The sequence below is a fragment of the Vanellus vanellus genome (genome assembly GCF_965231255.1).
Source record: "Vanellus vanellus genome assembly, chromosome: 1".
Taxonomy (NCBI): Eukaryota; Metazoa; Chordata; class Aves; order Charadriiformes; family Charadriidae; genus Vanellus; species Vanellus vanellus.
The window spans coordinates 156,102,203-156,127,201 of NC_138905.1; the positions used below are offsets into that span (position 1 = coordinate 156,102,203).

The 24,999-nt window shown below is 38.1% G+C and overlaps 1 protein-coding gene and 1 long non-coding RNA gene across 3 annotated transcripts in view; both read left to right on the forward strand.

The window, feature by feature from the left end:
• The first annotated feature begins 390 nt into the window (after positions 1–390).
• Positions 391–24,999, forward strand: part of ANKRD10 (ankyrin repeat domain 10) — a 38,398-nt gene continuing 13,789 nt past the window's right edge. For both annotated transcript variants that reach the window (XM_082494655.1, XM_082494656.1), the window contains exons 1-3: positions 391–624; positions 6,592–6,744; positions 15,009–15,100. In XM_082494655.1, coding sequence (XP_082350781.1) covers positions 424–624; positions 6,592–6,744; positions 15,009–15,100 — 446 coding nt within the window. In that variant the 5' untranslated portion in view covers positions 391–423. The remainder of the gene's footprint in view (positions 625–6,591; positions 6,745–15,008; positions 15,101–24,999) is intronic.
• LOC309680915 lies at positions 16,247–23,644 on the forward strand. The gene is made up of 3 exons (XR_014270006.1): positions 16,247–16,286; positions 17,772–17,897; positions 23,513–23,644. It is a non-coding gene; the product is annotated as an uncharacterized lncRNA (long non-coding RNA).

Below are 24,999 nucleotides of genomic sequence, written 5' to 3' on the forward strand. Positions count from 1 at the left end.
CTCAGGCAACGGAAAAAAAACGTGCCGCCGACGCCGCGCGCTCCCCCTTCCTTCCTCCCTTTCTTCCTTCCTTCCCTCCCTCCCTCCCCGCTCGCCTGCCTGCCTGCCTGCCCGCCTGCCCCCCTGCCCGCCTACGTCCCCCCGGAGGGGCGCCCGGCCCCGGCCCCGGCCCCGCCCCCGAGGGGCGGTGCGGTGCAGCGCGGCCCCGCCCCGCTTCCTTTGTGCTCGGGCAGCGAGCGGCAGCCGCAGTCGCCGCTTCCCGCCCGGGCAGCGCGCGCTTTGCTGCCTGCCCGCCCGCTTCTTCTCTCTCTTCCCCTCATCCCCCCTCCTCCCTATTCCCCCTCCCCTCGCCCCTGCCGCCGCCGCTTCCCACCCCCCCCATCCCCTTTCCCCCGCCCTGCCCCTGCCTTCACCCTGCCCGCCATGTCGCTGGGAGCCGGCCCCGAGGCGGGTTTCTCCAGCGAGGAGCTGCTGACCCTGCGCTTCCCCTTGCACCGCGCCTGCCGCGATGGGGACCTGCCGGCCTTGTGCGCCCTGCTCCAGAGCTCGCCCCGCTCCGACTTGGCGGCCGAGGATTCCTTCTACGGCTGGACGCCCATCCATTGGGCCGCGCACTTCGGCAAGGTGGGGCCCGGACTGGACCGGACCGGCCGGCGGAGAGAGGGAGGGCGGCGGCGGCAGGAGCCGGGGGGTGGGGGTGGGGTGTGTGATTGTAGTGGTGAAGGGGAAGGAGGGCGCCGGCCCCGCTCGCGCGCAACGCGTCGCCATCTTTGCCCCTTGCGCGCGCTCTGGCGGGAGGCGCCCGCCGCGCCGCTCGTTTCTCCTCAGAGGATGGGGCGGGCGGGGAGAGCCGCCGCGCTTGGCTTCGGGCCTGGCCCCGCCGTCGGTGAGGCGGGGGTGGGACCGCTCACAGCGGGCTGGTGGCACCTGCCGTCCCCGCATCATTCATCCCCCTCACCGCCGGCGGGGGGAGCGGCCCCTTCTTTCGTTGCCTTCTGGGCGAGGCGGCTGACCGAGGCGGCCCGAGGTTTGGCAACCGGCCTTTCAAACGGCGCCGGGCTCAGCGGCACAGGGCGGCGGCGGCCGGTGGGGAGGAGGAAGGGCAGGCACACACCCCACGACCCCCCCCCCACCCCCGGCCGTCTCCGGCTCCCCCGGCCCTCCGGCCGGGGCTGGAGAGGTGGCCGCGGCGGTGACCCCGTTCCGCCCTCCCCCGCGCACCCGGGCTCTTCGTCGCGCTTCGTGCTTTGTCTGCAGAGTCTCGTCACGGTCCTTATCGTCCTCAGGCTCCACACCTGGAGACTTGTTTTGTTGTGGTGCCTGTGTTATGACGACCGACTCGTTAGGAGTTTGGGAAGAAGATGCTTGTGCTTGTAAAGCGCTCCTTTGTTGCCTTCGGTATGAGAAATACATTGTGGTTTATACGTGCGCAGATACGAGTGTGGAATTCACTGCGTTGGCATCGTTGCAATGTGGAAAAGATCAAAACGTGAGAAATAGCTACGCTGTAGATGCTTCTCGATTCCACGGATAGAGCTTTGTATTTAGGGAAAAAGAAGGATTCACTTAACCTATGTTCCTGAAATCTCCGCCTAAGGTTCCTTTTGAACCTTAAGTCTTAAAAAATACAGCGATCTTTTTTAGCTAACAAGCAGTGTTTCACTATATGACACTCCTAGTACCATTTTAAAAATAAATGTGTTTATAAATCTCTTTTGTTGGATTGACAAACTCAAAAACGGGAGTTAACAGCTATTTAGGAAATGGGTAAATGGAAAAAAAAATCACCCAAATATTTCTAAAGCGCCTTTCGTCTCTGACTTAGCTCTAACTTCAAGTCTTAAGATGAGTGTTATCTTAATTTTTTCCCCTCTTTCTAATGCACTGACAGCTCCGGGCTGTGTAGAATTCCACCCTAGAAGGTTGTTTTTTTTTTTTTTTTTTTCCCATTGATTTATCTGGTTTTGGATTTTGAGGAGCTTTTGTTCTTGTTCTCCCTTTCTATTTCCAATATATTTCTATTTGTTTATTGATTGTGTGCCTGAGAAGGAAAATGAATGTACTTAGGCAGTTGTCATGGTTTGTGAAGGTACATTAAGAGATGGTTTCTCTATGTTGTCATTTTATCTTTAGTGCTTGTTTGAGAACCATTTTAGGAACATAGCCAAGTAGCCCTTCAGTCTTAAAAAAACAAACAAACAAACAAAAAAAAAACACAACCAAAAAAAAAACCCCAAAAACCACAACAAAAACACACCCCACCCCTCCCAACCAAAGAAACAACAACAAAAAAAGACAAACCCCGAAACCTCACAAAACAACAACCCCACATAAAGCCAAAACCCACAAATCCCAAAACCTAGAACAGCCTTTTATCTGCTCATAAAAAGGCTCATAATCTTCTACGCTCGGGGGGGAAGGGGGGGGGAGAGGAGGAGGGAGGAGAAGGGGAGGGGGGAAGTGGAATACCTTAAATTTTATCATGAAGTACACTTGTAGAAAACTTAAAGATTCTAATTTGGCATTACAGTCTTCTGTTTCATTTTTCCATCTTATAAGAATTTTTCTTCGGTACATGCTTGTGGCAGTTTTTGTTTTGTCTTTGAAATGTGTGTGGTGTTTTTTACTTTAAGCATCTTCAGCTTTCTGCTAACTGTCCTAGGTTATGTGAGCTTTTGTGTACGTTCTAATTTCTGTTGAAGAGACTTGCAGAAACAGCTAAGGAAGGGAGTAAGTCAGTCTGCAAGATACTGTGTTTATATTTGCCATGCTCGTTCTTAGGTATCAGCAAAATTTGATACGTGTTTTTGTTGTTGCATATAAGGGATAAAAATCTGGCAAGTGAAATGAGACTTGCAGGGATGACCTAGGCTATAAACTGGTTTTATACAACTTTGCATACATGTACTTTCCTAAAACCCTTGTGACATGGTTTAGGCAGTTTTCAGTTTATGGACATTATCTGCAGGATTTATAGTCCTGTTAGGTAGCGTTCCTTTCTCTGAGCCAGAGACTATAGGACACACTCAAAAAAAAAAAAAAAAAAAAAAAAAAGTTACAGTAGTGTAATTGGATCCCAAACTCGACTGACTTTGTGATTGTGTGGCATAGTTATACTTTTACCTTTCCCCAGTTAATAGACAGTTGCCAGCAGTGAAACAATAGCTGCTCTTAGGGGACATTAACAATGTGAGACATGCATATGATTTATGGGCTTTTTGCAAGTGAGAGTGATCAAAGCTTCAAAGCTGCTTCAATTAAAAAAAAAAAAAGTTTTAAAACTCTGATACTTTGAGAAATGGCTCATTAGTAGTTACTGAACAAGACCGTCTTCACTTCTTTGTTTTTCTAGATTTTGTGAGATTTTTCACTCATTTGTCTGTCTTTTCTTGAAAGAAATTAAATGGTAACAGAACTACATGGCTGTCCTTCTGATACAGGGCTGTTTAGCAGCATGGTCCACCAGACATGTATTGGTTCAAACTGCAGCTCTGTGGGAGTCTGAAATGACCAAACTGATATAGATAGAACTTTAGAGATGTTTCTTTCTCTTTACCTGTTGTTGCACAACTTGAACACAGAAGAAAGCCCTCATTGTATCAAAGGACAGTACAAAATAATTTTAGAATAAAGCTATGTAGAACTGCATTCTTGCATGCAGTTGTAGATGTGCTGTAGTAAGGAAGTAGCATCTGCATTCAAGTTCTGTTAGAAATAAGTATGTGAAAGAGAAGGTTTTGAGGGGGGGTATTGATCTAATACTAGCACCAATAAAAACTGGAGTGTCTTAAGACTAAAAGTGAAAACACAGTCTTTTTGAATAGCTTACTCTGAAACATTTGCACAACTTGCAAGTAATAAATAAAATGCCAGCGAAGTCAATTGAAAATGGTAGATATTACAAGCAGGGTTTCTGGTTGTCATACCTGGAGTGCTAATGACAGTGTGGCCTCCTTTTAGAGATAGTAGCAAGTCCAAATTTATTTGCTGTGTTGAGTATCTGTAGCGGAGTTTGCGTTTTCAGGATACTTCCTGGCTGCAGAGAAGTGTTCATACCCTGAGATGTAAATTAATTCCCATTAGAGTTGCTGTATTCCAATTAGAGTTAATTATACAGTGCCCTAAATTGCCCTGGCATTCTGTACATTTCTGAGAAGATGGGTCAGAATGTAAAATTGTTAACAATCTAAAAAGCTACCGGAGAAGTAGAAAATGCATAAAAAAGGAAGTCGCTGTTAATTCACTTTGGCTTATACCAGCCTTAATTTAATTTTTCTTTTTATCCACTCGCGTGTGTATTTTTATTTTCTCTGACCACATTTGCTTGTTCTCTTCTACCTTCATTTTTTACCATTTGACCGTTTACATTATAGGAAGCAAAATAGTAGTAGGTACATTCTGTTTCTTTTGGAACAAAAGTAGTACAGATAAAAATGCCTGTCTCTTCCTTGGTATTTTGCCAGTGTTGTGGCCTGTGTAGAGGCCCGTCTTTATTCTTCATTAAATCAGTTTAACCTCTCCTTTAGGTATAACAATACAGTGGAAAACATCTTCTAAAAGGTTATTTAATGAAAACAGACTTGTGTGTCCTGACCTCAAGCATAAATAATCAAGTGAGTTATTGTTTTTTGTTATCTTGACTTTTTCTATCCATGGAAGTAATTTACCTCATTCTTCCAGAATGTTGGAAGAAGCAGGTTTTTCTGACAGCCATGGTGTGGAAGACCCATGCTTCAGCTTTTAATGGGATGAAATGTCACCTTCATTGTTAAAACCCTGTAAGAGTTGGAGGGGAGGGGGAAGCACACAAGAAAACCCAGCATTTAAACATGAAGCTGTATAGATAATCATGATGTGTAGCCATTTTATAAAGCGGATTTAAACAGTGCAAGATGATGCTGGTGATCCAGTTCTAATGTTTTTCCCCTTTCAGTTGACAGGCTATATGCAGGAAATACTATTCTTTCCTGAAGTTGTAATGCTTGTCTGAAAGTGTTTTCAAAATAATTCTGTTAAAAGTCTATTGTTTTAAAAACTGGCTGAACTTTATTATTGTTTGCAGTTATAGTAGAGGAACTTCTTGGTGTAGCTGCAGGTTTTTTCAATCTCATTGCTTATTAATAATTAGAGTGTTAACCCTTAATAATTATTAATAATTGTAACAGCAATATTGGGGTGCTACCATGTGAACACCAAGGAAGGTCTATGAGTAGCGAATACAAAATGTGTTTGGGTAGTCTTGCATTAGAATTCTAAATCTTCCTACACAAGTTTTTTAATGTAATTTTTTTTTTAATTAAAAGTACTTGTTTGCTTTTGGAGAGGTACTTTTTCTTTGGTAATTTTGAGGTTTATGGAGCTAGATTCACTAATACAATATTCGGTCATCCTCACCCCTACACGTTTGCTTCATGTAATTAGTGAATTAATGGTATATCTGTGTCTGGTGTCAAGTCAGAGAAGAATGTTGGAATCATGATGTTAATGCTTCTGTCTGTAACCAAGCTGCCAGCTGACTTTCTGATGCTTTTTAGCTGCTCCTTTATGAACAGATTATTCCATAGCTGTGATATGGTGAACAAACATTTTCCTTAACTGTGAGAGACTGACCAGTAGATTTTTGTTTCATATGAACCAGTGCCATAAGTCAATGTGGTGTTTTTTTGTTTTGGGGGGTATATGTGGTGGTGTTTGTTTTCTAACCACAATAAATGGAAGCCTAGACTAAACTATTTATTTTAGTGTAGTGCATTCCTTTTCCTATCAACAAAAAAAAAATGTTACTGTGTGACGGGAAAGGAGCATTTTTTTACTATTTTTGAAAGTTGAGGTCATCGTGGCTGTGGTTTGCTTAGCTTCTACAAATGTGATGTTACAAACATTTAAAAATAGTAGCTGGATATCTGACACTTCTGGTTAGTAAGATGGGAAAATACAAAGCTATAGTGTGACAGAATACTGCAGTGTTTTAACACAGAGAGGTTTTCTTTTTTGGTATTGCCACAAACAACTCTCCAGTTGCACTAATAAGAAAATGGTGAAAAGAGATTATTCCTTTTACAGATTTAGCATAGTACTGCCAGTACTAGTTTTCATTAGTAATCTGCTTCTGACACTCTAAGAAAACACTAAAGAAATTTAAAATCTCATGTTTTTCTGATTCACCTTCCTCTAAACTCTCCTGGGAATACATCTGTGTATCTCCTAACAACACTCTTGTTTTGGCAAATGTTATCTAATAATGTCTGTTTAGTATCATGCTTGCAGCTTTGTTGGATCAGAATGTTTTTCTCCCTAACAAAAGTGAACCAAATAGCTCCTGTAGTTAGCTCTGAGATATTTATGTCCTCTTTTCCCCCATCCCAAAAATAAATGTTGGAATTCAGTTTTGGAGGTGCGAATTGAGTACTTTTCAGGTATGGCCTGTGGCCAAAGGAGGGGGGAGTATTGGGAGGAGGGGGAAAATCCTAATGTTCATATTTTCTCTTGTTGTGCATCCACGTAGTTTCACTAAGTTTAGCTTTTCTAGGTGTTAGTTGTCATAGCACATCTGTGTAACGCTTTTTGTTTTATTCCCTCATGTCTTTAAAGCTGGAGTGCCTAATGCAGTTAGTAAGAGCTGGAGCTTCTGTAAATGCCAGTACAACACGTTTTGCTCAAACACCAGCCCACATTGCTGCTTTTGGAGGACATCCACAGTGCCTGAATTGGTTGATTCAAGTGGGGGCCAACATAAATAAACAGGTATGGATTCACACATATTTCATGTCTGCACGTAGTTTTGGAAGGAGTGTCTTGGTCCCTTTTTAGTACATGTATGATCCTTACATTCACATACAGATAGATTATCATCGGCTGAATTCAAACAATGTAATTATCAGCTATAGACCTTTATCATTATAGTAGAGGTAGGACTAATAAATGCCCTCTAAGCCACTAATGGTTTGGAAAACACTTGTTTTAGGAATTGACATCTACCTACTTACTGAACAAAATGGTATGCTGCTCTAGTGTTGGCAGCATTAGCAAGTACTTGGATATTATAACACATTTTTGGGCAAAAGAAAAAAAGACTAGTGAGGAACATCTTACTTATTTAATATGTTAAGAATTGAAAAATTCACCATTACCTACTGAACCATGAGACCTTTGCAGTACTTCATGATTTAGTCATACATCTAACTAGTAAGGTCTGCCACAGTTTATTTTAAGGTGCATTCCTCTTTAGATTATTTCCAAAACTTTTCTAGTAAATTCCTGAAATTTGATCAGAAACATGTACTTCACTAACAAAGAATGAATGGGCAATTTTTCTTTTAATAATTTTCCATTACTCTTACAGTGAGTGTGGATAATGATTTATTTGGTAGCAGAGAGTGCATTAATATAGCAAAATTCCTGTAAAGGATTGTTGTACTCTGGTACAGTAATAGAATCGAGTGCTTAAAACTATCATGCTTTTGAAAAAAATGTTTGCAGTACTGAATGGATCTAATATGTATGCTGGGCATACATAATGTGTGCCTTTATAACAGTACTCAAAATTATTATTTATAATATTCTGTGAGAGTAATTAATACTCATCATATGCATTTACTAAAAGTGTAGTATAGCACAGCATCTGTAAAATGTCTGGTCTGTTAAATCTTGCATCATACTTTTCTTAAAACATTTAATGGCCGGACTGTTCTATATGCAGTAAAGTTAAGCTAAGTCTGCTGAAGAACTTGAACATTTGCATTTCTAGAGTTTGGTTCTTTCTTTTTTTTAAGCTATGCAAAAAATAAGAAATGGGGAAGTTTGTGTTGAGTTTTCAGAAAAGAAGGCTGGTGCATTGAGAACAGCTGTGAGACACCAGGAGAATTGTAGAAACAATGAAGGTGACTGGATGCAGAGGCTATAGATCGCATCTTCTCCTTGATACCTGACAAAAGTAACTTATGCAATAAGTTATTGCTGCATAGTGGTAGAATCTTCAGAAGAGAAAATACAAGAACTATAAATTCATCTGGAGACCAGGTAAGAATGTAAAGAAATGGTGATTAGAGAGGAAACATGGCATGCACAGAATAAAGATGTACAAATATCTGCTAAATGAGAAGAGAAGAATGAATGAAAATGAATGAATGAGAAGAATGAAAGTTTCCAGCTATGAGGATAAAGAGAAGAACTGACCAGTGAGGTTGAAATGGAGTTGAAGAACAAGCTTGCTGTCCTGGAACATGATGGGGGGGGAAAAATCACACCTAGTGAGTGAGGTTATAGGAAAGAAGAAAGTATCAGCTAGGAAAGAAGAAAGTAGCAGCTAGCCCCCAAAAGAAGAGAAGAGTGCAGAGAGATCCCTCCGTGGGCTGAGGGCAACATGCAGATGACTGTAAAGGAAAGCAGAAGGCAGCATGATAACGCAGGTAAAAGTAGACAGCTTAAAGAAGTCACCAAAACTAGCCAGTGACTCAGGGGTCATTATTTTGATGGCATGTCACCAGAGCAAATCCATATAATAGATCCGTGATCCTCCACAGGAGGAAGAGTACTGTGGTTCTCAAGTTTTCAAATGAGATAGTGGTGATAGTATCCTGTAGATCTCTGAGGGCAGATTTAGGTATTGACAGGCAAAGGAAACTAGTATAGATAGTACTGAGAGTTTACACTTTGGAAGCCTTGTATGTTGTTAATAGCAGGCTCAAGTTACTCTTGAATGCAGTAGGTTCCCCTCCCCCCCCCCCCCCCAAAAAATATTAGTTGAACATACAAGAAGAGATATTTTAGATTTGGTTCAGTGACAAAATAAGAAGATAGCTCTGGTTGATTAAAATGGTAGTAGAAACAAAGTCTCTTAAGTTCTTTGTTAGGATGCAACTGGTCAGTCACACTGGTTACACATGCACAAGCACTGAAAGGTAGACAGTGTACCTTGGTGATACATATAGCAGCAAACTCATCCCATGGATATTTGGAATGTTTCATACATGGCTATGTAAAGCATAGTGCATGCTCTGCTGTCCCCAATTCCTTCCAGCCAGTTGTTGAATTGCAGTCAAATTCTACTATTCTTATTTGATTTGAACTGCTTAATAAATTATCTTGGTTCCTTACTTGACTTCCAAGCACTTTCAGGTGATCATCTAGGGCTTCCACCCACACTTTTGAGCTTTTGGAGCACTATTTCCTGATGTGTATTTTGTTTATTCCTTCCAGCTCGCTGACTGATGCTGTACTTCAAACAGACATAGTCACTGGCTAATGCTTGTGTGAGGACAAGTGTTCCATGGACACTGGATACAAAACACATGCTGAGAAAGATCTGGGAATACTTGATATTTAAACTAGTAAAACTTTCCTTCCAAACTGACTCCTGGTCATTGGCTACAGACTAACCCATCACCTCTGGAAAAAGAAAAGGATAGCTTCTGAAAAGGAATCCACTCAAGTCTCTCAGTCTTAACGTAAACCTCCGGTATTCAGTAGAATTTGCATGCATGCTTTCTCATATCTGCCCTGAGGTATTGTATTGTAGCCCATGCTGCCTGCCCTGAAGTTTAGGAAAACTTGAAAATGCTATCTCAGTGCTGCTGACAGTTGCCCAGGACATTTCTCAGGCAGCAGCAGTGAAGGACAAATGCTGAAAACTGCTTGTCCCAGCTGTACCTTTCTCCCCAAATAAGTTCTGTGAGTATATCTTGTGATGCCCAGCCCTCTTACTAAACTGTGTGTGCTGGCTAGAACCATCTAGCTCTCTTTATGATCAGTGGGCAGTTCTTCAACCCCAGGATCACCACAGAAACTCACAGGCAAAAGCTAACATGTCGAGCAATGAAAGTCCTGTTTGGTTTTTTTTTTTTGGTTTTTTTTTTTTGGGTTTTTTTTTTTGGGTTTTTTTTCAGTGGGCAGTGCCTGCTAATAGTTATTTAATGTGACTCAAGACCTGCATTCCTCTACCTGCCTGCTCTAGTTCACTGTGACAGTGCAAAGTACCTTTTTGATTAAAAAGCCTGTTACTTCATTTAAATATATTTTCCCTCTAGCCTCAGCCTATTAAACATTCTATTGTATGTCGCCTGTGTTGATTGGCCAGAAAAACAGTTTTGTGTGGCCTGGCTTAAAGAAAAAGGGTAAGAAATACTGCATCCTTACAGGTGATGTTAACTTACTTTTCATCCAGCCAGTTACCATCATGTGGCAGTGATGGCAAATAGATTTAGGTGGGTTAGACTAGCCATGCTAGCAAGAACTGTAAACATGCTGGTATCCTTGGTGAGGAGGAAGAAAACACTCATTCTTTTGGTATGTACAGTTTTGTATTTTAAACAACTTGGACCAAATCCAAATACTCCATAAAAGATACTCCTTCAGTTCTCATCTGTACTCAAAATGCAGAACCATCATGAATTCAAAGCCTTTTTAGCAAAGAATGTGGAAAAAATACTCGGTGTTCTCCAGCTTCTACTTATTGGCTTCAGAAAGGGTAGGATGCTGGGTCTAAGAAATCTGAATGACTTTTGGAAACGAGATCAGCTGATAGAACTTGAAATTCAGTCAGTTGAGTTAAGGAATGGAGTTTATATTTCTTGCCAGGTAAAATAGTGCTTCTGTGTCTTGGATATCTATACTAGAATTATTTTACAAGTTGTTGCATAGTGTTGTCGTTTAACCTTGGTAGGCACCTAAGCACCACGCAGCTGCTTGCTCATTCCTCTGCCCCAGTGGGTTGAGGGAGAGAATTGGAAGGGAAAAGAGAGAAGACTGGTGGTTTGAGATAAAGACAGTTTAATATGTAAGAAAGGAAAAAAAGCAAAATAAAAGGAAATCAAGTAATAAAAATATTAAGAGCCCTATACCACAGCTGATAAATCCCACAGTCGCTCACCACTAGCTGACTGATGCCCAGCCAGTCCCCAAGCAACGACAGCCCTGACAACCCCCCCCCCCACCTCTCACCCCCAGCTTTTCTTGCTGAGCATATGGTATGGGATATCCCTCTGGTCAGTTTGAGTCAGTGGTCCCAGCTGTGTTGCCTCCCAGCTTCCTGTGCACCCCTAGCTAAAACATTGGTGTATTTTTAACACCGCTTTGGTCACAAATCCAAAACATAGCACCATACCAGCTACTGTGAAGAAAATTAACTCTAGCCCAGCCAAAACCAGTATACATAGTTGAAAGCTTTCAGTGTAAATGTGCATGGGGGCTTTTTGTTTTAAAAATAAATATTTACAGGTAAGTAACTTTTTTTTTTAAATGAAAGGGGAATCAGTGAGTGAATTTAACTAAATCATATCCAGGAACTTGGAGAACAACATGGGAAATTTGCTCTAAGTTCAACTGAAAGGTCCTAAAGCCAACAGAAATTCGCATCCAAAAAAGACAGAAAGAGAGGAAAATAGAGTAAAAAATGGCTTTAGACTGAACTGAAAAAATAACCAAATCTAAAAGAGGCCTGGTAATAAGCAGACAGTTTGAGAAGACTATTTTATTAGTAGAGGTAATGTCTTTTCAGGTTGAGCAGCATAGTGAGGAAATGCAAACTGATTAATCAAGCTGAGATAGATTTACTGAGAAAATTTAAGCCAAAAAAGCAAAAGACTCTTTAGCCACATGAATAAAAAGAGAATGAGGAAGGAAGCTAGACACTAACTCAGTGAAATGAAATAAAACTCAGTGGTAATCTAGTCATGATCCCAAGCTAGAGAAGACTGCCCTTGTCTTTGCAAAAAGATAGTCATGCTTCTCCAAGGGAAAGGAGGAAGAAGTTTGACAGTGGCAGTGAATTGCAAAAAATAAATGTGCCTATGATGCCTCATGACTCTTCTTGTCATTGCTTCAGAAGCATTGTACACAAAATACTTGTCTCCACATAAACAAGCAAACTTGTGTTATCTTGAGTGCTAAATTAATAAAAGTTAATTGTTTTTTCTGCTCATTTACTTACAATGTGACTTCTGGATTCTGAAATAAGTTTGGGTTGTTGGTGCACCGTTACATCAGAACGGTAAATGGGACCCTGAAAAGTTCTGCTGCAGGTACAAAAGGCCAGTACAAGTTATTGATGTTTCCCTTCCTGGAGTGTTACAGAAGGCGTTATGTCTAACTGAGGCACATATGGGAACTGTGGACGATTAAAAGGATTATGAGGTATTATCAAGGATAAGTAGGAATTTGTAGAACCCTTCAAAATAAAATGACTTAGTTTGCTCCACATAGCCAAAAAAGAGGTAAGGAAGAGGTGTCTTACGCATGAAAACGTGCTAGGAATCTAGACCCTGAGCCGCTCTTGGAAGCTTCTTGGAAAAACCTCTGTTAATACTGTTTTCTGTTTGGTGCCATCCATTGCAATTGTTGAATGAAAACATAATTGTTCTGAGGCTCATAGAGTACTTTATTTTCCTCTGTATGTATGATTTTGGATGTGCTGAAGAATAAGTAACCTTTAAAGCCATTTTTCAGTGGGAGATAGCGTTTTTTTTTGTTTGTTTGTTTGTTTTCTCTTTTCAGTTTAGCTCATAACCCAGAGAGAAGTTCTTCTTTGTAGAGCTAGGAGACTATTTCAGAAACTATTTCAGTGCAAATAGATTTGGTCCCATAGGAGAACTTTAAAAGAAGATAATATTAGTGATGACTAGAATTGAAATGCTGTAATTAAAATGAATGCTATAAAACTCTAAATCCATACATTGACACTCTCTAAGCATTTTCCCAATTCCTTAGCTTTAGAGAAGAGATGCACTTTTCTGGGCCAGTGATTGAAAGAAGCCCTTCTCAAGACACATGTTCTCTTCTGAGATACTAACCTTTTTCTGGTTGTTGGTGATAGGATTGTTAGCTGCTATAAGCTTATTCTTGTAATGCAGTGGTGAAGAGTCCTTTTGCAAGGTCTTTCTAATCCTTCTAGTGTTTCCCTACAGCAGTACTTCATAATTCAGTTCTTTAGATCTCATTGTGGGTGCCATGCTAGGTTTATGGGGCTAGTAAAGATTTTGTCGTCTCTGTCATGTGCATGGCTAGTTGAGATAACTTTCTCTAAACTGAGCTTTATATGGAATGATTTTTAAGTTAGGGTTGGGACAAGTAAATACTAATGCAGAACAAATCACTTCTTTTCCCACACTTTTACCTCTTTAATAAAAGATGGGGGTGAAAGGAAACAAAAGTTGAATGATGAATTGAAGACAGCTTCCACGATAGGAAAATGTATGACACAATGAAGAAAATATTCCTGGATAAATTAGTGTCAAATGAATTTCCATGTATGATAGTTAATAAAATTGTGTCCTCTGTTAAACATCTCTGTGTTCCTGTAACTTCAAGAAAAGTTATAAATAGAAGTAATATAAACTTCATTGGAAAGCAGTCTTCTATTCATCAGCTACCTACAGCCATTTTTGGAAAAAGAGCTGTATAGCTGTTTTCTAATCATGAAGGACTCTGAGGAGTTTTCTTCTCTTTCCTGTCTCCAAACTTTGTGTCGGCCTCAGCAGCAATTTTCCTTAGTTTATTAAGAAGGTAAACTTTGGTACCATTATTGTTCCCTGCTGGGGGTGCTAGGTGGCTCACTGTTTGGCTGAATATTTGTCTCAAGTACTGGTAAACTGGCTTACCCTCAGTGAATTTGTAACTTGTTATAAAAAATATTTTACCATGAAATAAAATGGCAAGTAGAAAATTGAGAGTATATAACACATAACCCAAAATTCATCTTCAAGTTATGTTTATATGGTCTAAAAATGTGATTTAATTTCTCAGAAGCTTGCAGACAATCTAAAACACTTGTTACCTTCTATCTATCCAGATGGTAGTGTGATCATATTTTGAGTATATTCACATTTCAAATTGAACTAAAGCATAACCAGTACTGTAGAATTAGGTGCGAACACCGTTGTGTATGAAGACTTGCAAGTCAGCAAAGGTGCTCTGTTACTTTAATAGCTTGTGATAATATTTTAATAAAAGGAATGGGAAAGCAAAAATGAGGCACATACAGTTAGAATATGTTTAATATCAGTGGAGTGGGCAAGTGAAGTCTGTCAGAAATTTGGAGGGGAATTAAAAAAACCTTGCTATGTGTTGAAAGTATTGAGGACTGTGATAATTTAATCACATAACAAACCAGTAACAGAACACTTACTTGGTACTTCAAGGCCATATTTCATTACAGATTCTTCTCTGTGGTTTTTAATACCGATGGTTAATTGCAAGTACTGAATTTCATCTGCAGCCTATAGATCATGATGCTTGCCAACTGCATTTGTAAAATTGCTGTAGATTGTCCCTGTTATCTGTGAAGATAGTTTGTAGAGAGGAGTTGCCTGAGAAGCAATACATTACTCCCAGTATGTTTGTCCATAATACCAAAAAAAAAAAAAAAATTAAATGATTGGATGTACTGGTTAACAATAATGGAATGTGAATGGATAAAGATGGTTAGAAAAAAGTGTATAGGACATGAGTCAATGTGTATGTCTTAGGAGAGATCTGGCCTGTCCTGTGAACTCTGGGCACACTTACATTACAGTAGAGTTATGCATGCATACTGCTCACCTGGTGAGTATTTATGGTGCAATACAGTACTGCGTAAGTGTGTCAAGAAGATCTGAAAGCGATAGAGTCCCACAAGCTTGGCCATGCTGCTTCTGAATTCAGGATGGCTTGTTCAGGCCAACATATTGGCAAACAGAAGTGCTAGGAAATAAAGATGCTCGAGTAACTTGTTATGGTGGTATACATTGTGGGGTTTTTTAACAAGTTTTGCTGAATATAACTCTGCTGATTGCCTAGTTATTGGATAAGACTTATCTTGTGAGTTACATGCCCATAGCATTATTTCTTGCTAAATATCTAATGTACATGACAGCCTACTGCAAACTTTAAAAAAAATAATGAATTACCTGATGCATTTGCTAGCTAATAAATGCTGCTTTTGTATATCTGCTTTCTTAATTAAAGTGAGTAATGTATAAATAAGATTTTAATTTTTAGAAAGATTATGCTTGACAAAATGTAGTTTGTCTTTACAGGATTATGTTGGAGAAACTCCTATTCATAAAGCAGCACGGTCTGGTAGTATGGATTCCATAAGTGCCCTTGTGGCTCATGGTGCGCAAATAGAGTAAGTGAGGTATTTTTTTGTTGTTGTTGATTGTTGTGTGTTTAGCTAACTAACTTAGACCAGTAAACACAGATACTAATGTCAGAAAGAAAAGTCAAAACAGCAGACACATGATTAAAAGATAGCTAGACATGTTCAACTGTACTGAAGCCCAAGATGTTTTGCATGTCTAGTAATAAAGTTTATCTTACTTAAGTGATAACCAGTGTGCTACATTAGTATTGCATTTATATCCAATACATTAAAATATTTATCACACTTCTGTCAGATGACCCCAAATCATGCACTTTATCTAGCATGTAGTTGGTTTTTTACAACAAATTTACACCTTGCACTGGTGAATAAGTATAGAAAACAATGTAAAAGCAACATTATATGCAAAATAGCATCTAACACATTCCTCGCAGTTAGCTTAATACTGTTTGTTAGTATATTGTGTATTTGCCCTGTTAACTTTTTTCTTTGAAGGTTTATGTACTGCAAAAACATTCAGAAAATCTCACAAACTTTTGCAACTTACAGCATGGACAAAATGGATGCAGTTTTCACCTAGAAATGTTGAGTATAAGCTCTATGGCTTATAATGTAAATACTTAGCAATTTGTTTTAATTAGAACTAGACTTATTATTTTAAATGGTAACTAGTTACTGTATTTTAACCTGCAATATGAAACTTTTAAGTTGTAAGTGAAATAAGAATGATGTAGTTAATTTCTTGTTTTACCCTTTGGTTTCCATCTTACTGTTTTTCTAACGCTGCCCTGATAAATCTACCATAAAATATAACTCTTTCAGTGGTATCATAGAGTATTGAGGAAATACAGTACTTTTTAAGTTAATAGTAGTGAACAAAATACTTTATATGAAGAGATCGCTTCCTAGAAAAATGGCACTGAAATAACTTACGGAGCTGTCTCAGTCAGTTATTGACAAGTTAATGAAATCAGTCTTAAATTTTTTAATTCCCATTTTGTACTCACTTTCAGATATCTTAAGATAAACTGATTTAAATTTACTGTGGAATTGAGCAAACCTTAATTATCATCATCAATTAGTATGTAATCTTGTGATTTTTACAAAGTATCCAATCAAAAGAGAAGTTGTGGAACTGCATAAACAATGTGAAATGAGTGAGTTAAGAGTCTGATGTAACGAAGAGCATGGTTACATCCGTAGGACTTTCCAAGTAAGTAGCTGAGGTTGGAGATGCGGCTGCAACTTTAACTTGCAGAACAAAAATTTTGGTTTTAAAACATCGTATTTGCAATCCGTAGGCAAAACATTTCTGTAAAACTCGGAGAAGGATATCTGCCTTTGACCAAAGCTATTTGCAGCAGAAGTAGTGTAGGTTTATAGCAGTTTTAGTGAACAGAGAATAATTTAAATTCTCGGTTTTCTAACTTTGAATTCCATCTGTGTTTCAGTAGGATAGACTTGTCACAAGTTCTGTAGGTAATTAAATATCAGATTCTGTCCAGGAAATGGTAAAATCAGGGATGCAAATGCAATAGGCTGGTGGAGCAACCCATGTTTAGTCATTTAGAGGATCAGGACTTGGCCCTGTCATCTGAGAGAGCTAGCTATTGACTGAATAGGGTGAGGATTTTTTTCCATAGAATCCAGTTTATAGGCTCAGTATGTTGGGCCAAATCCTTGTATATGCCATGTATATGACATGGATGAATTTTGGGTTATCTGGGTTTGAAAACTGGCCCTGCATCTTTAATGGTTACGTTGATTTCCCAATTTTTGTAACATCTTGAAAATGTAGGTGCTCTAAAAGTGTTGACTCCTTTATTTTATGGCTTTAGTTAGAAGAAAAGGAGCGAGATTGAATCAATATGTTTGAATTCTAATTTGTATATGTTAACTGAAATGATAATTGACTATATAGGGCCAAGGCAAGAATTTTATTAAATACAGAACTAAGCCATAACTATAACTGAGTGCTGATCTGTACTGATTGTGAATGTGGCCTTCTTTTTATGGAGATGAGATCTTCTAATCCATTTTTTTCTTCACTTCTTCATAGAGGTAGGGTTTCAAAATCTAATTACATGAATATGCAGAGAATATCCCTTGTAACTACAAATACTCAAATACACTGCTTATATGTGGTATTTACAGTATACATCAAGTATTGCACCATCCCGAGTTTTTTATCAAAAGTAGAACAGGGACGTTAAGATTTCGTTATTACACGAACACTAGTAATCAGTAGTGTAATATTGCAAGAAATGTGTGTTTTTCATCAATGAGTGATTACTGAAATACTGCTGTTAAAATTAAGTAATTTGGACTAGTGTAATCTTTGGTATAAGTGTTTACCATATTTCTACTTTATTCGCTCCTTTGGTTATACTGAAAACTAAAGAATATTGACAATAGTCCAGGAAGGATGAAAGTAAGAATTTTAGTTTGAATAAAATTGCTTCACTTGAATTGTTCTAGTGTACTTTATTTTAGGCTTCTTAGTGTATTGCTTTTACAGAGAAATAACAGTATGTTGCAGTCTCTAAATTTCATGAAGTTGTTGCATTGTTTTCCTAATTGATGAGAGAGAATTTGGGTCTCTATTCCTGTGTAAATTTTTAATAGTATTAAAAAATAATAATTGTACCCTAGTGAAAATATTTTGATTTTTTTTGTGGTATTTACCTTCTCATTTTAGCTGAAGCATATTCTGTGCACAGTATGTCCTACAGCCATAAAAATGGTTGCTCCACTAACTATGGTATTCATGGACCCTTGAAGAGGGGGAAGCAGGTGGTCACAATGTCCTCATATGAGTGAAAAGGTTTGCTGTGTAACTGACTTTTTAATGTGGATAGTACCTTTTAAAGTATCCATAATAACTGCTGGATTTTCACTAAAAAGCATAATTATGCGATTTATGTATGATTAATTGTGTATTATTTATCATGGTGACAAACAAGTGTTCACAGCTCTTTAGGGAGGAAAAGCCTTCTTGGTGCCATGTTTTGTTTTTTCACACTAATTTTGAAATGCTGGGTGTCAATATAGTTACATAGATTGCATCACAGCACATATATAAATATAAAATTCAGCTATAAACACAGGATACTGCTGAGTCAAAAAAAAATAAGCGGATGCAGCTGTTAATTATACTGATTTGAACTTACTCTTTCCATTTCATATCTGTTTTCATGCAATTCACCTGTGCTTTGTGTCCACTTCTGAATAAAAACTCTTCTGTCATTTGAACAGTTGTTTATTACTTGGTGACTTGATTTAAAGCTAGAAGAGAAGTTTCAAACACTGTATTATCCTGGGATAAAGAGAGGTGTAACTTGTGGGATGGGATGTGGCTTGATATGCATCCATCCAATTGAACACAAGTACTTGCTTGTACTTCTGTTGGTCAAGATGCTTGAATAGTAGCACAGGAAAGCTTTCTATTTGCCTGCCAGGAATCTTAAGGGTTTGGGGAAAATTAGTTTGTATACTGTGATGGGATGCTGCAAGACCACCAAAGGGATACTTTCCTTTCTGGTTTCTTATACTCTGGTCTCCCAGTTTGGGGAGAATAACTGACATGCTGGGATAAGTCTACCAGTACATCTGCTTCTACCAGATGACAGATCCGTATCGTGATGTTGATCTAGTTTAGGCAGACAGTTCAGCCACTTTCTCATTAAAGCTGTCTTGCATTCATTTTAATGTGTAAATTCACTCCTTCTGTAATGCCAGAAATGTCCCATCTCTAGTTTTCCAGCAAAAACTATATTCCCATTCTTTGACAGTGGCTTGATTTTAATTCTTCTTTGCAAATTTATGTGTCATGAACTGCATTGTGCTGTTAAAAAAAAGCATCATTCATTTCTTTTTTCTTCTTCATGACTGCTCTCCATTTTATATAACAGAAACCTGTCCAGTGTGAATTTTTTAGTGCTTCTGGTTAGCCTTTTGTGAAATTCCTGTAATACATTTCTGTTTGAAATCTGTTTCACATTTTAATTACCATCAGTCCTGTGATATCTCAGCTTTTGTTCTTCTTATTTGTACTTTTGAAACTTCTTGACTTTCTGAAATTCGGTCACCTTTAGTGAAGAGACAGAACAAGAACGGTGTATAGGTTTCATGATGATAACACAGAAATCAGCCATTCCTCTGTGTCATAAATGCTCGGTTCCTTTTCAGTCTGGAGGGAAAACTTAGATGGCCTGTTCTCTTGGAGGGTCTCAGGATTCAGAGATCTTCTCCATTAGTTTCTGGATTTGTTCCCGATTTCTTAAAATCTTAGCAGATGCTTGCAGGTTTTTAACACTTGCTTGTTTTTCTTAACCCTAGCTAGTTTAACTACCAAGCTTTCAGTTTTGAGTTGCAGCCCATTTCTGGTGTTACCATGCTTGTGAAGTGCCATTACTACTTCGTCTTTCTACTTTAGAAGCTGTACTGCTGCATTGATTCAGTGTAGAAGAATCAACATCCTACTTTCTTATGGTCATTAACCTCATTTGAGAATAATGCTTCAGGTTCATGCTAATTATTTGTTTAGGAATAGGACTTAGGTGCTTTTTCAACAGAGTGGTTCTTATCTGTTAATTAGTATATTAATATTTGTATGATCTTCTTGATAGTTTGCAAACTGAAACCACTTCACACACGATTCTTTTTGCAAACCTGATTGTCTGCTCTCTAGATAGCAGTTAAACTGCTGGATTAACTACTGCTCTTGCATTATTAGACAGTGCAGTATAGTTGAGGAAAAAATGTGGCTATTCTTTCATTGTTTATAACAAGCATTTTAAGGGCTGTCACTGTAGTATTCTTGTATTGAGCGTTCTGTGGCATGGAGGCTACAGGTGTTGAAATTCATTCTTCTTTTCCCACCTTATGTCGATACTTATGGAGAGGCAAAGTCAAAGTGATTTGTACATTTCAGTGGTGAAACTCTAATTCTCCTGCAAAATAATTACAAGTAAGGCTTGCTAATTTCTCCCATGTTTGGTTTCACGCTTGGTTGCCATCATTGTAGAAGAACTTAACGTGGTTTGTAGGAGATTGTGACTGTGAACTAAGGCAGTAATTTGGATTTAGTCTCGAAAGAAAGATACGGAAATCCTGAAGCAGGACATACCTGCATGGATAACTGACAAATCAAAAAGTGGAAGAGAGGCTCAGTCTTACAGTAAATGGGGATGGAAAAGGGTAGCTTTCAGTTAGAGCTGTTCTGAATAATTGCAGGAAGCTGAGGCAAACTCTTAACCACTGAGTTCCTGTTCAGTTTGAGAGTGGATTATTTTTAGTGGGGGTGGAACAACAACAGTAGTTACTGACATCAGTTCAGAAATAGAAAAGAATGTGAGAGGTTGTACTTTTTATGAATAAAGTTAAGTCTTTCATTAAAGCAATGATGTTATATGACCTTTCTGGAACATAAAGAAAGTTCACAGGATATGGGTCGGCTTGATAGGGCAGCTTATTCATTAGTGACAAGGCTTTGTGATTTGTAGTACTGGTTTCTTGGCTTTTCTTTGGTCCAAAAGAGCTGGATAAAGAACATGGAAGTGTTACCAAGATTTACATGAGGATAGCTCAGATTTCTAACAGGAACATCTGGATTTTTTGTTAGGGGTGATTTGCCTTCACATATGATACTGCACTAATAATTACTGTGCAGCTTCCCTTCAGATAGGTTATTCTTTTCTGTAAGATAAGCTGATACTGGCAACAGAAACCTGGGTGTGGTTAAGTCAGGTGGAGAAACCCAAGTGTTATAGAATGGAACTTGGCCAGAGCAGACATTAGATACAGTGGAAGAAGCAAGGGTGCAGTATATTCTCAAATACAATAGTCTGGTGAGTTCTGATGGTTAGCCCAGACATTGATGGTGGTGATGGGCTATACAGGTGCAATGCTTGATCTGCAGATACTTTTTGACTGGATATGTGATGGGAGAATTGTGAATTGCAGCATGTTGAATCTATCTTTGATTGTGTTGATCTGGATTCAGTTTGCTATTCTAGTTTGTGTATTTACTGAAAAGTTGATCATAGTTCAACTAGTACCTTTGAACCTGGACAAAAAACAGTAGGCCGTTGTGGTGTGACCCAGAACGTGTTTAGGTTGGTCAGCAAAGTTTTCTAATGTCATGTGCTATAGGTTACAAGTTGTATCTCATTGTATGGAGGCTTAACAAACCCTGGAAGAGCTTTGGCAGGTGTAACTTAGGGAAGATGCTACTCTTCTGTTTCAACTTCTGTTTCCTTCTTTCTGTTTTGCTTGATGTTGGCCACACGTGGCAGATAAATTTTCATTTAAATGGAAGAAAATCTAGGTTGAAAAAACTCTTTTGTGAGGATCATTTAAAGAGGTTTTATGCAAGTCAGCAGTTTCTTAATGTGAAAGATCTTCTGTCTGCTTGAGTAAGAACATCAAGTTATTTTTGTCACAAAGAAAGAAAATGTTATGTAGTTTGATAGTCTCCCTCTCCATGCCTATTACCAAAAAATAATGATTCCATCTAATACCTTTAGTCCTTTCGTTCTTGATTTTTTTTTTTTTCCCCTTTTGGCACAAAAATACTTTAAAATTCATTTACATATTTTCTTTAGTTTTATTCCTAAGCTCTTACTGTCCATGTTTTTGTACTAAATATCTTGAACTTTCTTCTGTGCTTGGCACATTTGAGACAAGCTTTTTTTTCTTAATTTTTCTGGTTCTAGGCTATCATTGGTTTTCAGTTGGTGTGTTGAGGAGAATAATGTAATTTTACATGCTACTAGAGGCATCTTGGCAGAATCTGCATTGCAAGACTGTTGATCTTTTCAAGTCAGAGTTTGCACTGAACCTTTCCTTAGTAGTCTTCCAAATTGCATTCCTTGTTGTAACCAACTTTATCTGCAATTCCTGGTCTGTTTCTAGAAACATGGTAGCAGTAGCAATGATAGTTCTCATTTTCATAAAGTTGACTGGCTAAGTAACTCTTATTGTCTTTGGACTTAAAGTGGCTCCAGTACTACAAAGGTGCTTATTTGGAATTCGTTTTTGCTAGGGATTAGGAAATACTTATTTTCATTTTAATAGAGAAGGTCTTTTTTGTTATGCTGTATTGCAATCAGACTTGTTTTAAGAGTTACAATAGTCTTTCTTACCTTCCTTTTGTGAGTTGTGTTTAGGAATCACTTCTTACATAATTGGACATGAATTTTAAAATGTTGTTGATTGCTGATAGCAGGCAAAGTCAGATAGGCCTGTATTGTTCAGGCAAAAGTTTACTTGAAAATGTGAATCATTTTTACAAGAGGATTGGAAATCAAAGTCCACTGTTCGGTGTCTGTCTTAAAGCATGTAAATTGGAATGCAGACAGCAATAAATCACCACCTGATGGTCATGCTTGTAGTAATTCTGATGTTGCCCACCATGGTTAATGAATTCTTCCTTCTGCCAGCATTTGCTTAGTTGTGAGTTGAAGTATCTAGGGGCTGATTATAGCTGCATAATTCATAGTGAACCTTGGTTTTGATGTGGAAAAAAAAGTGGCTTCACAAAGAAGAGCTTTGTTCTTTACAGTATATTCACCTTGTTATGATTTTGGAGGATGTTCTGAGAAACTACTATTGTTTTTAAAAGTGTAAAATAATTTCAGCTGCACATGTTTTGTTGTGGAATAAAAACTTGGCACCAACTTGTGCTTTTATAGATGCCCAGTATGTAATTCTAGCCTGAATTTTTACAGCTATCTCCAGCAGTGACACACATCTGTATAGTTAAGAATATTTTTTCTTGTGGTATCTGAAAAAAAAAAAAAAAACCATGTTTGTAACTATTTCACAACTTTTGTATTTGGACACCAAAGGGTTAAAACACTTAAAATTTAGTATTTAAAATCATTTTGCTTTAGAAATTTTAGACTAGTATACTGATGTTTATATAGGAAACGTTTTTTTTTCTCACTGTGGGCTTTTTAGTGTTCTGATCTTTTTTTTCTCTTTCTTTTGTTTTGTTTTAATCCTTGTATCTGCTAATTTTCATATAGGAATAGTTACTAATTCTTTTGAGATACAGCCTACTAAATTTAAAGTAATTGAAGCCATGAGTTGACCGGTAATTTTAATCCATTCTATATAAATTTCAGTGAAGAACTGACAAATTGGTTTCAGGATGAAAGTAATAATGCTTTAAAGGCATAAAAGGCTTAGTATCTTGTTGTTAAGGTGGTCACATGATAATGGCTTACATATTGAATAATGTGCTACAGCACTTTATGTATGTTAATGTAACTTTTAATCGTAATGTTGCCTGCAAATATGTGATCCCTTATGATATAAGTTTCCTGTTTATGCACCATTGCCCGTTTAAATCAAACAGAAGATTCTGAAACTGTAAAAACTACACATGTCAATGTTTTACAGCTACGTAATTCGAATTGACTTGATTTTTTCAAGTAATCCTAGAAAGGGGGAGCATTCCATATAGAAACTGCTGAAACTGCCACAGGTGCTTCTCCGAAAACCTTACAGTTGTGGCATTGAATGTTCAGTATCGCTTCCTTTCTGCACACAAGGCATACTGTTGAGGTATTTGTTGCGGTGATTGGTTTTAATGCTAATCTAGGAATTCAGATATAGAATCTATAGATTTGCATGCTTTGCTTACCCTAATTTACAATTATCTACATTTTTATTTGTAAACTAACAATAGATAAGTTGAGATCAGTATTTTTTAACAGCTATTACATTGATATACGAAAACTGTGGTTTTATTTTCTTAGATTGTCGCATGGCATTAACAAAAACACAGTAAGCTGTAGGTGATGTAATCACTATTTGAAATTAAACATCTAGGGTATTTTTTTACATATATGAATGTTTTTTGAAAAAAGATTCATTGTTGACTTTTTGTAGCAAACATTTGTTTTGTTTTCCAAGGTATGTGACATTATAAGTGGAAGGCAGCGTATTTCAAGTGTATTTCTATATTAAAGACACATAGAAATGTACTTGCTTTTTTCCTCCAATAATTATAAAAAATGTGAACAACTGAAACAACTTAGAATTAAGTTCTTTCTAAGTAAATTCAGTATAATTTATAATTCAGGGCGAGAAGCAGAGGCCTATCTTTTCTTTCTACAGATCCTTCCAAGAGTAAATTTTGTAAGTTGTCTTGAAGTAAATCTTCTTACACTGAGGTAGCTATATTTAAACAATTCTAAGTTCTACTTGTTTTGGCTTTTTTACTTGTATAACTTAATCATAGCGGAAGTGTCTTGAATACTTTTTGAGAGCTTGCCTCAGATTGTTTTCTTCCTGTAGTGAACTTCTCAAAACAACAAATCGTGGTCAGACTGAAATAATAAAACTGCTTAGACTTAAACTGAAAGTTAACTTCATGTTTCCGTATACCAGTTCTGTTTGGTCAGGTAACGTATTGATCTCTCTCTTTTTTTTTTTTTTTTTTTGAACAACAATTTAATTACACTCACAGCCAGCATCTTTAAAAGCATTTCAGAAGAAGGAAATGTAAACATATGCTTCATCAGTGTCCTCTTAATAGCTGCTCTAATTTGATACCAGGACTCTCAGATGAACCGGGCGTTTAAACTGGGAGTTCTGATGATGTCAACTAAAGGGAGAAAAACAGATTTTTTTAAAAAAAAGTCCTATTCATGCCAAGATTAGCCAGTTTTGAAGACTGTCTGTGGACATCACTTGATGGAAGAAGAAAAATGTGTTATGAGTTTGAGTGTTGTTTTAAGCACTGTAAAAGGTGTGTGAATAAATGTATATACAAGTCAGAGTTTTAACTCTTCGTATGTTGAGTGCACATTTTGAGTTTATTTATAAAACACCTGTCGCTACAGAACAATTCAAGTGTTGAACGTAATCTGTCGAGGAACTTCAAGATCACCTGCTTCTACTCATCCATATCCAGA